This window comes from Lepus europaeus, chromosome 5 (assembly GCF_033115175.1).
Source record: "Lepus europaeus isolate LE1 chromosome 5, mLepTim1.pri, whole genome shotgun sequence".
Lineage (NCBI taxonomy): Eukaryota > Metazoa > Chordata > Mammalia > Lagomorpha > Leporidae > Lepus > Lepus europaeus.
The window spans coordinates 111,301,362-111,317,285 of NC_084831.1; the positions used below are offsets into that span (position 1 = coordinate 111,301,362).

At 40.1% G+C, this 15,924-nt stretch overlaps 1 protein-coding gene across 3 annotated transcripts in view; it reads left to right on the forward strand.

Moving 5' to 3' along the window:
* The window catches only part of MAN1A2 (mannosidase alpha class 1A member 2), a 207,292-nt gene that overhangs the window by 128,477 nt on the left and 62,891 nt on the right, over window positions 1-15,924 (forward strand). For all 3 annotated transcript variants that reach the window (XM_062192053.1, XM_062192054.1, XM_062192052.1), the window contains exon 9: window positions 15,019-15,134. In XM_062192053.1, coding sequence (XP_062048037.1) covers window positions 15,019-15,134 — 116 coding nt within the window. The remainder of the gene's footprint in view (window positions 1-15,018; window positions 15,135-15,924) is intronic.

Genomic DNA, 15,924 nt, shown 5'->3' on the forward strand with positions numbered 1-15,924 from the left:
CAGAGCTCAGCATTCAAACCTCCAGTCAGTCCAGCCCCGAGCTCCAGCTGTCACCCACTGCAGCATGCTGCCTGCCTTGGCTTTCCTAATGACGGTCTCCCCTCCTGCATTTCCTTTTATGCTGGCTGATCCCCAGTGTCTGCTGTGGCCTCCTTTTTGTCTGCCCTGTTGATCCTTTAAATGTTCATGTTTTCTGAAGTGCTATTCGTGTCCACTGATCACTCTGTTCCTCTTGAGTAAACTTCCATGGACCAAATTAATTTTATGTATTACCAACTTCTAAATGTGTACCCCCAACTTAGTTCTTCTCTGAATTCCCACATATCTGCCTGTTTTTTATACTCATTTAGATATCCAGCTAGCATCTCAAAATCAACATCCTTAGAATTCAGATGCTTTCTAGTTTTAAGCCATTTCCCCCTCTAGCACTCCACAGTTTCAGTAAAGAGTGCTATTGTTCACCCATTTGTTCTGTTAGAAATCCAGGCATCATTCATGATTTCTCCTTTTCTTTGCCAGTAAACATCTGATAGATGCTGAAAGAGTATGGCAAAGCTACAAAATATAATTAGATTATTTTAAGCTGTAAGCAAAAAACATTTAAATGTTAAGAGATAGATTCAATGGAAAGCTCTTTTAAAAAAAAAAAAAAAGACCCATCTATTTGCTGCCTACAAGAAATACACCTCACCAACAAAGACACACACAGACTGAAAGTGAAAGGATGGAAAATGATACACAGCAGTCATTTCTTCAAATAATTTTTGTTTTCCCTCGTCTGCAGAGACTTCCCTTACCTCACTGATGTTTTTTCCTTTTTTTTCTTCAGAGTTTCAATTGAAAGTCTTCAAGTTTACTGATCTTTTCTTTTGCATTTTCTGATCTTAACTAAGCACTGTATTGATTACCCTGTGAATTAGAAATTTTTCTAGCGTGGGATGAGAACAGGCACTGTTCTCAGTAGGCTCTTTGTGAGCACCAGGCCTGTTACTTCCAATCCTTTCATGTGGTTCTTTCCCCAGCCTGGTACTTTACTCACATGCACGTGCTGCCCAGTACTCTGCTGAACACTTAAAGGAGGATCCTTTGCAGATCTCTGGGATTCTGTCTGTGCAGATCCTCTCCTATGAACTATGGCTGTCTTGATCATCCTGGACTCTCAGCTTCATTTTTTAAACTCGGGGAATACACAAGACTAAGCCTCATTTCCCCTTCTTTGTGCCGTTGCTTTCAAGTTTTCTTAAGGCAGTAACCTGAGAGTGAACATAGGATTCACTGTTACTTCTCCACCTTTCTGAGGTTAGCATCCATTGTTGCCTGGTGTGCAATGTCTGGAAAAACCATCATTTCATGTATTTTGCCCAATGTTTTTGACTGTTTTCAATTAGTAGGTAAACCCAGATGTGTTAGTTTTGACAAAAACCGTAAGTTTTTAAAAAATCAATTCCTATTGTATTTTTCTGTATATATTATGCATTCTTAAAATGGTATCCCCCAAGCTGCCTTATGCTTTTCTGTTTTTTTTCTTTACTGGTTGAATTATATGTATGCATGGATTTCAAAATTTCTTAACAGCATAAAAACTTATCTTTTAATTAAATTTTCCACAAGCTTTTTGAAGTTCATATAAGTGTATGTATGTATGTTGTGTCTGTGTGTGTGTTTGTATACACACAAACATACATACATATGTATTTCTCCCATTGTTAACAGCTGCCCTTGAATTTTAACTTAAATCCTGATTATTTTATAGTTTATAATAATATCTAGAGCTAAACATGGCTGTATCTTTCTTCTTATGATATGAAAAGTTTAGCATCCCTTTATTGCACCATTGCCTAGCTTCTTCATGAACTTGTGGTTTAAAGTGTTAATTTCTCATCATTATTGCTTCTTGCATATCCCATTCAGTTTTCCTTTTTTTTTCTTTTTTTCCACGCCTAGAACATCTTTAGTGGTTCTTATGTGATTGTTCACTGTATATCTTTTCCCTCACTCTTGCCCCTACCTAGATGACCATCTAGTAAAAGAAAGATCCTTGAGTAAAAAATTTCTGTTGATCTGTTTGCTGACTTGGTTTTGCCTTCATTTTCCCAGTCTCAGAGAGCGTGGCATTTATTGTGCTGTTCAGTATTTATCCTTTACCTGTATTCTGGATCTTACCTCCTTTCAGCTCTTGAACTCTCTTTTTTGGTGTTCTTGTTCAATTATTCTCTATATTGAATTTAGTAGTTCCTTTCACAAAGTCAGTGAGTTCTCTATACTTTTTTTTTTTAAATTACTTTTCAAGGTGATAGCCCACTACTGGTGCATATTGTCTCTTCTTCCTGTTATGAGAAGTCTTTTAAAGGAGTAGTACATATTTATTGATTTTCTTGTTTGCTTTCTGTTCACTTCTCACTGCATTCCATTTTGAGTCTGCTCCCCACCACTACACTACAAGTACTTTTTTTTTTTTTTTTGACAGGCAGAGTGGATAGTGAGAGAGCGAGACAGAGAGAAAGGTCTTCCTTTTTGCCGTTGGTTCACCCTCCATTGGCCGCTGCGGCCGGCGCATCTCGCTGATCCGAAGCCAGGAGCCAGGTGCTTCTCCTGGTCTCCCATGCGGGTGCAGGGCCCAAGCACTTGGGCCATCCTCCACTGCCTTCCCAGGCCACAGCAGAGAGCTGGCCTGGAAGAGGGGCATTATTTCTCCAAAATCTATAGGTTATCTGAATGGCTCCCCTGATCTTACCTGGATACTTGTTCATATGATGTCTGTAGTTAGCTGACACATTGGCTTTGAGTTGAGTGATCTATCACAGCCTCCATTATGGAGGACTCAGCCTGCTTCACATGGTCTCTTATCATATACGAGGATATATGCTGTGCTTCTTTACATGACATTAAAAGAATCCCACAAAAACGCCTCTTGAGGCCGAGGCTTGAAATTGGCACACTGCTTACTTTTTTTTTTTCCTTTAAGATTTATTTTATCTATTTGAAAGGCAGAAAGAGATGTGAAGAAACAAGGATGTCTTCTATCAATTGGTTCACTCTCCAGATGGCTGCAACAGCCAGGTCTGAGCCAGGGCAAAGCCAAGAGCCAGGAACTCCATCCTGGTCTCCAATATGCATGGCAGGGGCCCAGCCACTTGAATTATCTTCCACTGCCTTCCTAGGCACATTAACAGGAAACTAGATTAGAAGTGGAACAGCTGGGACACAAATCGGTAGTACAATATGGCATGCTGGCATCACAAGCAGTGATTTAGCTTGGTGTGCCACAGTGCTGGCCTCTTGATATATCCGTTTTCAAATAATTCCTCTCTAAGTGTAATCACTACTTTTTCGTTACCAAAAGGTGTTGTTAACATTTATCTCATCCCAAATGCTCATTAAGCATGGGAGGACTCTCCTTGTCAACTCTGTTCACTTATGCATTACTTTAAATATTTTGTAAGTATATTTTGGGCCCAGCACTGTGGTGTAGCAGGTGAGGCCACTGCCTGCAGTGGGCACCACTGGGCACTGGTTCAAGTTCCGGGTGCCCCACTTCTGATCCAGCTCTCTGCTATGGCCTGGGAAAGCAGTGGAAAATGATCCAAGTCCTTGGGCCCCTGCACCTGCATGGGAGACCTGGAAGAAGCTTCTGGCTCCTGGCTTCTGATCTGCTCAGTTCTGGTTGTTGTGGTCATCTGGGGAGTGAACCAGTGGATGGAAGACCTTTCTCTCTCTTTCTCTGCCTTTGCCTCTGTAAACCCTACCTTTCAAATAAATAAATCTCTAAAAACAGATTTCATGTTATCTTTTATTTTTTATTAAAATCTGAAAAAATTAATTTAGCATCTGGTATATTCTGTAAATCCATCATATGTTGTTATTATACAATTCTTTTTTTAAACTTTTATTTAATAAATATAAATTTCCAAAGTACAACTTTTGGATTATAGGGCTTCCCCCCCCCCCATAACCTCCCTCCCACCTGCAACCATCCCATCTCCCATCTCCCAATCCCTTTCCCATCCCATTCACATCAAGATTCATTTTCAATTATCTTTATATACAGAAGATCAATTTAGTATATTAAGTAAAGATTTCAACAGTTGCACCCACACGGAAACACAAAGTATAAAGTACTGTTTGAGTACTAGTTATACCGTTAATTCACATAGTACAACACATTAAGGACAGAGATCCTACATGAGGAGTAAGTGCACAGTGACTCCTGTTGTTGATTTATCAATTGACACTCTTATTTATGACGTCAGTAATCAACCGACGCTCTTGTCATGAGCTGCCAAGGCTATGGAAGCCTCTTGTGTTCGCCAACTCCAATCTTATTTAGACAAGGCCATAGTCAAAGTGGAAGTTTTCTCCTCCCTTCAGAGAAAGGTACCTCCTTCTTTGATGCCCGTTCTTTCCACTGGGATCTCACTTGTAAAGATCTTTCATTTAGGTCATTTTTTTGCCAGAGTTTCTTGGCTTTCCATGCCTGAAATACTCTCATGGACTTTTCAGCCGGATCCGAATGCCTTCAGGGCTGATTCTGAGGCCAGAGTGCTGTTTAGGACCTCTGCCATTCTAGTCTGCTGTGTATCCTGCTTCCCATGTTGGATTGTTCTCTCCTTTTTAATCAGTTAGTATTAGCAGACATTAGTCTTGTTTATGTGATCCCTTTGACACTTAGTCCTATCATTATGATCGATTGTGAACTGAAACTGATCACTCGGATTAGTGAGATGGCATTGGTACATGCCACCGTGATGGGATTGAATTGGAATCCCCTGGTATGTTTCTAACTCTACCATTAGGGGTAAGTCTGAGTATGTGCCGAACTGTACATCTCCTCCCTCTTTTACTCCCTCTCTTATATTTACCAGGGATCACTTTTCAGTTAAGTTTCAACACTTAAGAATAATTGTGTATTAATTACAGAATTCAACCAATAGTACTAAGTAGAACAAACAAAAAATACTAAAAGGGATAAAGTATTAAGTTGTTCATCAACAGTCAGGGCAAGGGCTGATCAAGTCACCGTTTCTCATAGTGTCCATTTCACTTCAATAGGTTTTCTTTTTGGTGCTCGGTTAGTTGTCACCCATCAGGGAGAACATATGATATTTGTCCCTTTGGGACTGGCTTAATTCACTCAGTATGATGTTTTCCAGATTCCTCCATTTTGTTGCAAATGACTGGATCATTGATTTTACTGCTCTATAGTATTCTATAGAGTACATATCCCATGATTTCTTTTTTTTTTTAACTTTTATTTAATGAATATAAATTTCCAGTGTACAGCTTATGGATTACAGTGGCTTCCCCCCCCCCCCCATAACTTCCCTCCCACCCGCAACCCTCCCCCCTCCTGCTCCCTCTCCCCTTCCATTTGCATCAAGATTCATTTTCAATTCTCTTTATATACAGAAGATCAATTTAGTATAAAGATTTCAACAGTTTGCACCCACATAGAAACACAAAGTGAAACATACTGTTTGAGTACTAGTTATAGCATTAAATCACAATGTACAGCACATTAAGGACAGAGATCCCACATGAGGAGCAAGTGCACAGTGGCTCCTGTTGTTGACCCAACAAATTGACACTCTAGTTTATGGCGCCAGTAACCACCCTAGGCTGTCGTCATGAGTTGCCAAGGCTGTGGAAGCCTTCCAAGTTTGCCGACTCTGATCATATTTAGACAAGGTCATAAAAGACAGAGTGAGGATAGTAACCAATGATCCTAAGAGTGGCATTTACCAGGTTTGAACAATTATACAGCATTAAGAGGGGAAGAGGACCATCAGTACACACATGTTGGGAGTAGAGCCATTGGTGGTAGAGTAGAGGTTATGATTACAAAGGAATGAGGCCCAAGTGCACTAGACAGGGCCTAGAACAAAGGACAGAGTCATTATTAGAGGAGCTAAGAAAGGTGCTGTCTAAGCTACAATTAAGTTTTCTGATTGAGAGGCAAATAGAACCTGATAGAAGGGGCTTGATAATAATCTGGTGGGCTTTAGGCCTTGTAAATTCAGAGGCCCAGACCTATCTATCTCTTCACATGGGGTATATCCTATGGGAGGTGTGAACCTCCTAGGGGAAGGCACTCTGTTGACTTTCATTACTTGGCTGGCCTGGGAAGAGAGCTGGCCAGGTAAAGGCAGGTGGCATCTCTAACAAGAAATTTACAGTTCTGCCTGCAATGTTGCTGACCCTACTTGACCATCCCCTCAGCTGCAGTGGTCACTTTGGAAGTTGGGCTGAGTGAAGGGCTTTTCAGCTTAGAGCCAATAAGATCTGTGGCTCTGACCTGGGCATCCTTCGACTCCAGGGCAGGTCCATTTCCAGTGATCCAACTCTTGGCAGAGCTGCCAGGGCTCTTCACAAGCTGACTTCTGCTGAAGCCCAGGCTTACCACATTGAAAGCCACTGCAGTGGACTGGCCTGTTGGGTCTCCTTGATGGCAGATCACTGTACAGATCAGCCATTAATAGGCCTGCCACCCATTGCTTCTGATGCCGAGCTTTCTTTTCCTCCTGGTTTGTGTTAAAGCAGACCAGAGGATGCAAGTCAAGGGAGTGCCCGTTTCCCATCTCTAATCTTCGGTGGCCTGAACTACAAGTCTATAGTCACAGGCATGTTCTGTAGTAGTTTTTCTAAGGTAGACAATGCCCATGAGGAAAATTATATTCTCACTTTAAAACTTTCTTTCCCTTTGGTCTGAAAGGGAGGTCTTTTCTACTTACTGTATACTTGGGTGATGGCGAGGTGAATCTAGCTATGAGATTATTATTTGAGTTCTTATTTTGGTTATGCTATTGCAGAAAAATGTTAGCCATCTCTTTTATAAGGTCTAAAGATTAAATTGTGCATCCTACAGATTCCTTCATAATAGAATTAGTTTCCTACCTTGAAGAGAATAGAGAAATGAAAGAACAAGTTGGGCTTAGAATAGAGAAATGAGGGAGCAAGTCCTAGATCGCTTGCTGACAATAGCAATATCACATGAATACTTAGCAAACCGTTTCAACCATTAGATAACAACTTAAGAAAACATTTACCAGAAGGTCCAATGCCTTCTATAAATTTTAAGAATCATGTATTTGAAAACACCTCTTAAATATCTAACATGGTGTAGTTTGTTTAGCCAGTAAACTTAAGCACAACCATCTAAAATGTTTTTAGTTTCTTTCTACCAACAAGTCTAAAACATATGATACACAGATTCAGGTCCCACAAATTAAAATGTATCTTTGATTGATTTTAGCAGCTTAAATTTATGGACAATCTTATCTATAAGCCATTTAAAATAAAACTCTTAATAAAATTTCCCCATGTGGACATACAATATGTACACACATATAATATAGCATAAGAGACCAATATAGCAATTTTAATAATAGCTTTTAAAATCTTTAACTCTTTTTGTAGATTGCCAATTGATTTGAATTGCTTTTTCTTTTTAGTAACCTCAGTTAACCATACTTTCTCTCAGTTGGTACTGTTAATACATTATTGGCTTCATCTGTTTACAGAGCCATCCCAAAGTACTGAATACAATAAAAGTGGCTGGAAAAAGTCCATAGGAACCTATAGGAGGACAGCTAAACACAGAACCAACAACGCTTTAGTTTTATGAGCAGCAGATCATATATAACTGTGGATGACAAAAGACTTTAAGTCGCCATGTTTAAAATTATAAACTCATCAACCAACAAGAGGCACTTGCTTACTTCACAGTATTTTTGAAAGCACCTGTAGGATTTTACAAGTATTTAACCCTTTAGGCCTCTGGGGCTTTCTCATTAAGATAACTATCATGTCTAGAACACAAGATCATTAGACTTTTTAATTCTCAAACATTTGTATTAATAGCATTTTCCATTATAGAAACTTAAAATTTAGTACCATGTCACATCTTGACAGTACTTCTAATATAATCCAAATAGCCTGATTAGTTGGTGTCTCTATAAGATGAGAGACATAGGTCCTTCAATTTTTTCAGTTGGGCCCAAACTGGAAAAACCAAAGTCCAGGATTTACTGGAAATTTTAGAGTCCAGCTTGTTTGAAACTTTGATTTTTTGAATGCCTGTCAAGAATGCCAAGAAGGCTCAAAATCCAAAATATCTGGTTGAAATAAGATTTCTTAAAATCATGACATAACATAGACCAAATTTGATCATTGTTACAAGGTGATTATTCAAATCTTTGAAAATAAGCACATATTTAAATAACCCATAGCTCTTAATAAAAATTCAGCTGTTTTTGAACAATTAGAATTTAACAGACATCAAGAGAACATAATAGATTACTTTAACACGTTGCTTTAACAGAGCATCAGAGTTTAATTCTATGTCAAAGAGAAATTGAGCTTCCTGTGATCTTTTGCTGTGAGGTTTCCTTCCTTTACCTTCTTTCATATTGGTGACCATGTTTCTGTGTTTCTGTGTGTAAGACATCTTTAAGCATCTTTTGCAGGGCAGGATGAGTGGCAACAAATTCTTTCAGTTTCTGTTTGCTATGAAAAGTCTTAATTTCACCTTCATTCACAAATGAGAGCTTTGCAGGATATAATATTCTGGGCTGGCAGTTTTTCTCTCTTAGTACCTGGGCTATGTCTCGCCATTCCCTTCTAGCTTGTAGGGTTTCTGATGAGAAGTCTGCTGTGAGTCTAATTGGAGATCCTCTAAGAGTGATCTGACGTTTCTCTCTTGCACCTTTTAGGATCTTTTCTTTATGTTTCACTGTGGTGAGTTTGATTACAACATGTCGTGGTGAGGATCTCTTTTGGTCATGTTTATTAGGGGTTCTATAAGCTTCCTGTACTAAGATGCCTCTGTCCTTCTCCAAACCTGGGAAATTTTCTGCTAGTATCTCACTGAAAATGCCTTCTAATCCTTTCTCCCTCTCCATGCCTTCAGGAACTCCTAGAACCCGAATGTTGGGTTTTTTAATAGTATCCTGTAGATTCCCGACAATATTTTTTAGATTTCTAATTTCTTCTTCTTTTCTTTGGTTTGCCTGTTTCCTTTCCTGTTCTCTGTCTTCTAAGTCTGATATTCTCTCTTCTGCTTCGCCCATTCTGTTTTTAAGGCTCTCTAATGTGTTTGTCATTTGATCTACTGAACTCTTCATTTCATTATGATTTCTAGTCACTATCAGAGTTTCTTGTTCCACTAGTTGTTTCATTTCATTTTGATTCCTCCTTAATATTTCACTTTCACGAGAGAGATTTTCTATCTTGTCCATGAAGGATTTCTGTAGTTCAAGAATTTGTTTTTGAGAACTTCTTAATGTTCTTATCAATTTTTTGAGATCCGCTTCTTGCATTTCTTCGATCTCATCATCTTCATAATCTTGCATTGGGGTGTCTTTTTCATTTGGGGGCGTCATAGTGTCTTCCTTGTTCTTGTTAGCTTGGTTTTTGCGTTTGTTGTTTGGCATGTTGGAGATATTTGGTTTCTTCACTGTGGTGTTTTTTCTTGTTACACTATGGCTCTATATTAAGTGGACTGTCTGCTTTCAGTGGAGCCTTAGAGGCTTGAGATGAGTGTGGACTGAGAGCTGTGTTTGGTTCCTCAGGGTTGAGGGTGTGTCAAGGATGACACTCCCAGGTTAGGTGTGGTAAATCTCTCTTTCTTTTTTTGATTCAAAAGGGAAGTAATTCCGCACAGCTGAAGGTAATTGGAGGTAGTTAGCAGGCAAATGATATACCCACAGGAGCCAGAGATCGGAAGCTCTTTCCCAAGGGCCACACAGGGAATCTCTGCTGCCCTCAGTGTGGGCTCCAATTCTCCTGCAGTCTCCCACTGGGTTGCCAAGTTAGATGCTAATCTCCTGTTATTTCACCCCTCCCCACAGAGTCAGGTTTTTCTGCTAGGCTCAGGGCTGGTGCAGACCTGAGGTCGCCCTGCTTATGACGTATGTCCAAAATGGCGCCTGCTCTGTCTTGCTCGCCTTTGAGAGGTGAGCGGAGAGAGAGAAACTTGTGTCCGTATCAGTCACTTTTTTTATTTTTTTTTCTCTCTCTTCTAGTTAGCCTGGTGAACTTTTCCCCACGGAGTTTCAAGCCTCGTTCCCTCTAGCCTCCTCTTTCCGCTTGCCTGCTGGTATCTCGGGCTATGGAGGTTAGGCTCACCTCGCGTTCCAGCGCTGGTGCGTTGAGTCTGCCGCTGGTGTCCCGAACTTGGGCTCCCACGCTCTCCACGCAGGTCCACTGTGAATCACTAGTTCCGGAAGAGTTTCCTCTGCTGTTTCATCCCCTACTCTTCCTTGACCCTGCAGTATCTCCACTTATATTAAACTTTCTCTGCCCCCGGACTAAGTGTGCTACCTGCCTATTCTGCCATCTTGCCGCCTCTCCCCATATCCCATGATTTCTTTATCCAGTCTACTGTTGATGGGCATTTAGGTTGATTCCAGGTCTTAGCTATTGTGAATTGAGCTGCAATAAACATTAAGGTGCAGACCGCTTTTTTGTTTGCCAATTTAATTTCCTTTGGGTAAATTCCAAGGAGTGGGATGGCTGGGTTGTACGGTAGGGTTATAATCAGGTTTCTGAGGAATCTCCAGACTGACTTCCATAGTGGCTTTACCAGTTTGCACCCCTACCTTACATCTTACACAAAAATCCACTCAGCATGGATTAAATATCTAAATCTACGACCCGACACCATCAAATTATTAGAGAACATCGGAGAAACCCTGCAAGATATAGGCACAGGCAAAGACTTCTTGGAATAGACCCCAGAGGCACAGGCAGTCAAAGCCAAAATTAACAATTGGGATTATATCAAATTGAGAAGTTTCTGTACTGCAAAAGAAACAGTTGGGAAAGTGAAGAGGCAACCAACAGAATGAGAAAAAATATTTGCAAACTATGCAACTGATATAGGATTAATAATCAGAATCTAAAAAGAGATCAAGAAACTACACAACGAAACAGACAACCCACTTAAGAGATGGTCCAAGGACCTAAATAGACATTTTTCAAAAGAGGATGCTCAAATGGCCAACAGACACATGAAGAAAATGTTCAGGATCAGTAGCAATCAGGGAAATGCAAATCAAAACCACAATGAGAAAAGTGTACAAGCCATCAAAGAACGAGGTACCTTTCTCTGAAGGGAGGAGAGAATTTCCACTTTGACTATGACCTTGTCCAAATATGATCAAAGTCGGCGAACTCAAGAGGCTTCCATAGCCTTGGCAGCTCATGACAAGAGCCTAGGGTGATCACTGACGCCATAAATAGAGTGTCAATTTGTTAAGTCAACAACAGGAGTCACTGTGCACTTACTCCTCATGTAGGATCTCTGTCCTTAATATGCTGTACATTGTGATGATTTAATGCTATAACTAGTACTCAAACAGTATTTTTCACTTTGTGTTTCTGTGTGGGTGCAACTGTTGAAATCTTTACTTAATATATACTAAACTGATCTTCTGTATATAAAGATAATTGAAAATGAATCTTGATGTGAATGGAAGGGGAGAGAGAGCAGGGTGTGGGAGGGAAGTCATGGGCGGGGAGAAACCATTGTAATCTATAAGCTGTACTTTGGAAATTATATTCATTAAATAAAAGTTAAAAAAAATAAAAACAAAACAAAACAAAAAAACACAATGAGGTTTCACCTCACCCTGATTAGAATGGCTTACATACAGAAATCTACCAACAACAGATGCTGGCGAGTATGTGGGGAAAAAGGGACACCAGCCCACTGTTGGTGGGAATGCAAACTGGTAAAGCCACTATGGAAGTCAGTTCTTAAGTGTAAATATTGTATTGGAAAGTTGACTAGAGATTCGTTGTACTTTGTGAAATTTAGGATAAAGTTGCATAATGTAGCCCTGACTTCGATTTCTCCAGGTGCCTTGTACAACACCCAGTCAGGTAATGCTAGAGACTCAGAAACTTACATAAAGCAGAGAGTTCCTTCTTCTCGATATTTAGGTGGAAAGCAAAGGTGAACTTCACTAAGCTAACAAATCTTAGTTGAAAGTAAATAGACATATTTATAAAGTTCAGAACCTAGTGAATCAAATCTGTGGTGGTAGAGGTCTGGAAAATGGTTCTCTCTGGAGGTGGTGTTGACTGTAAAGGCCACATGAGGAAGGCTTTTTAGGATTCTCCAAATGTTTTATATTTTTATCTTGGTGGTGATTCTGTTGCTCTGTACATATGTAAAAATACAAAAAAAGGAGTGAGAAGAGCATGTGGGATGCAGGCCATCAAGGTGTCTATTGCTGTAAGTGCATGATCACCTTTTCCCTCCTTTTAGTACTTATTATAGCAAAAGATGATTTTTAATTACATGAAGTTTTAGCTTAGGGCTTTCCCCTAGGGTTAATCACTGTTAGCAGTTGTTTATTGAATAGTTTATATTTGTACACCAGTCTGTAAACACACACATTTTTAATAGTATTAAGCTATATTACCATCAGTTGGTTCACTCAGATGGCCACAAAGTCCAGAGCTGAGCCAACCCACAGCCAGGGGCCAGCAGCTTCTTCCTGGCTTCCCATGAAGGTGCAGGGGCCCACGCACTTGAGCCATCTTCTGCTTTCCCAGGCTGTACAGAGAGCTGGATTGGAGGAGGGGCAGCTAAGACATGAACTGGTGCCACAGATGGAGGGTTACGCCAGGGCGCCAGCTGCAGGATGTGAGTTTTAAAACAAAGTGCAGGAGTGTAGGGCAGGATTTATAGCAAATCAGGGCTAAAAGAAGGTTGCCTTGGGAGTAGAGTGCTAAATTAAATAGGATTCAAAGTAGAGATGAGATGGAGTAAGAATATACTGAGGACAAATATGTACTAATAGTAAATAATAATCAAGAGTAGTGATTATATTATGCCCAGTAATATTACAAAGAAATTCTTGAGCTTTTTTTCTTTGGGAGTTTCTTTTTTAATTTTAAAGGCAGAAAGAGATATGGAGAGAGAGAGAGAAGGCAGCGTGGTCAGAGAGCTAGAACACTCTGGGGATCCAGGCAGTTCTGTTATGTGATGTTCTTTTTATTTATTTATTTATTTGTTGAAAAGTCAGAGTTATATAGAAAGAGAGATAGGAAGAGAGAAAGGAAGATCATTCATCTGCTAGTTCATTCCCCAGATGGCTGCAACAGCCAGGACTGTGCCAGGCCAAAGGCAGGAACCAGGAGTTTCTTCCAGGTCTCTCCTGTGGGTAACAGGGAGCCATCTTTTTTTTTTTTTTTTTTTTTTTTAATTTATTTATTTGAAAGTCAGTAGGGGCCGGTGCTGTGGCTCACTTGGTTAATCCTCTGCCTGTGGCACTGGTATCCCATTATGGGTGCTGGGTTCTAGTCCTGGTTGCTCCTCTTCCAGTCCAGCTCTCTGCTGTGGCCCGGGAGGGCAGTGGAGGATGGCCCAAGTGCTTGGGCTTCTGCACTGGCATGGAATACCAGGAAGAAGCATCTGGCTCCTGGCTTCGGATCGGTGCAGCGTGCCAGCCGTGGCGGCCATTTGAGGGGTGAACCAATGGAAGGAAGACCTTTCTGTCTCTCTCACACTGTCTATAACTCTACCTGTCAAATTAAAAAAAAAACCAAAAAAGTCAGTGTGTTACACAGAGAGAGAAGAGAGGCGGGGGGGGGGGGGGGGGTGGGTGTGTGTGTGTCTTCTATCCACTGGTTCACTCCCTGATTGGCCTCAATGGCCGGATCTGTGCTGATCCGGAGCCAGGAGCCAGGAGCTTCTTCTGGGTCTCCCATGCGGATGTAGGACCCAAGGCCATAGCAGAGAGCTAGATGGGAAGTGGAGCAGCCAGGACTAGAATCAGTGCCCAAATGGGATGACGACACTGCAGGCATCGGCTTACCCGCTATGCCACAGTGCCAGGCCCTTGGGCCATCTTAACACTACTTTTCCCAGGCCATTATTAGGGCTCTGGATTGAACGTGGAGCAGGTGAGACAGGAACCAGCACCCATATGGGATGCCGGCACTGCAGGCAGTGGCTTTACCCACTATGCTGCAACACCAGCCCCTGTTATGTAATATTCTTAACCAAGCTTGTCTCTGGGAAAATAGTCAGAGTGATATTCTGTTTTCCATTTCCAGAAAGATAACTAAAACACTAGGGACTAGAATTCAGTCTTGGTCTTTCACGTGGATGACAAGAAGCTAATCACTTGGGCCATTAGCTGCTGCCTCCCAGAGTGCACATAAACAGAAAGCTAGAATCAGGAGCAGAGCTGGGACTTGAAATCTAGGCACTCTGTTATGGGATGCAGACATCTTAACCACTAGGCCAAACACCAACCCATGTTAGATTAAATTTAATTTACTTCCTATGGTGCCAGATTCACCAACAGGGAGCATGTAGAAAAAAATGTTTAAGAGTGAGCTTTTGGGCCTGGCATTGTGGCACAGGGGGTTAAGCAGCTGCCTGCAATTCCATCATCCCATTTGGTCACCTGTTTGAATCCTTGCTGCTCCACTTCCTAACTAGCTCCCTGCTATTGCACCTGGAAAGCAGTAGAAGATAGTCCAGGTGCTTGACCTGGATGAAGCTCCTGGTTTCGTCTTGACCCAGCCCCAGCTGTCATGACCGTTTGGGGAATGAACCAGTGGATAGAAGACTCTCTCACTCTGCCTTTCAAATTAGAAAAAAAAAAAAAAAAAAGAGAGAGATCTAATTAACATCTGATATCAGCATATCTGTCACATTTAATCATAGCTTATATATTAAAACCATTACTATATTAAAGGTAATTTTCAGTTATATAAAAGTTTGGGTATATGACAATATGCAGACTGTGTCATTCAGGAAAAAGATTATTAAACTTGTGAAACACTATCTCCAGAAGAAAAATTTTTCTAGAAAATTGGATACATGTGTAGAGGAAAGTGATTATGGTATATTTAAGTATGTTAAAAATAAGACTGTCAATATAATTTAAAAATTATTTACTTGTAATATAATCATTATAATGGAAAATTATTATCTAATTTAGTTGTCATTTGTCTTCTTTTTCCTCCACCTGTATCCTTCTCTTTCCTCTTTTGTTACAGATCATACATCCGTTGGTGGTCTGGGAGACAGTTTTTATGAATACTTACTAAAAGCTTGGTTGATGTCAGATAAAACAGACCATGAGGCGAGAAAGATGTACGACGATGCTATTGAGGTGATTACTGTTTGAACATTTTTTTATTTAACATACATATTTGACAATGACTAGGTAAATATAACCATTTTATTATATGTATTCACAGTAGTTTGTTAATATTATAATAGAAAAGCCATATGTGAGTATTAAGTTTTTTAAAATTTGTGACATGTTAAAGAAAGAATTTAGTGTAGCATATCTACTAAGGAAAATTTAACTTCTTTTAATATCTACAGAGACTGGAGAAACATTTCCATAACCATTTCTTGTGAGTGACCCTATAAATCTATACATTGGATGAATAATTATAATAATGGCAGCACACATATATAATACTTTTTGTGCCAAGCACTGTTTTCTTTTTACATTTGTAAGATCATTTAATCATTATCACCATTTTACACATGAGGACCTACCTTAAGTCACAGAAGGCTAAGAATCTTTCTGAAGACTGCATAGCTATAAGAGGTGGAGCCTGGAACTTAGTGTGGCTGTAGAGCCTGTACCCACTGCTCTGTTGTGTTGTTTCATAAGTATACAACTGTACACCATGCTGTTGTGGCAGTTTAAAATCAGAACAGGACTCATTGCAGGAAGTGTTTATATTGAATTTTTCCAAGCAAAAACTGTGAAACAAAAAATTGTATTAAACACTTAGTTTAATATTGGCTTTCTGATACATTGTATACCCATATCCCTTTAAGGATTTAATTACTTTTAAGCAATGGTATATTTTAGATATAACAACCCCATTGTGATATAGTCAGTGATAAGTTTTCAGCGTTATAATCTTGTTTGTTTAAACTAA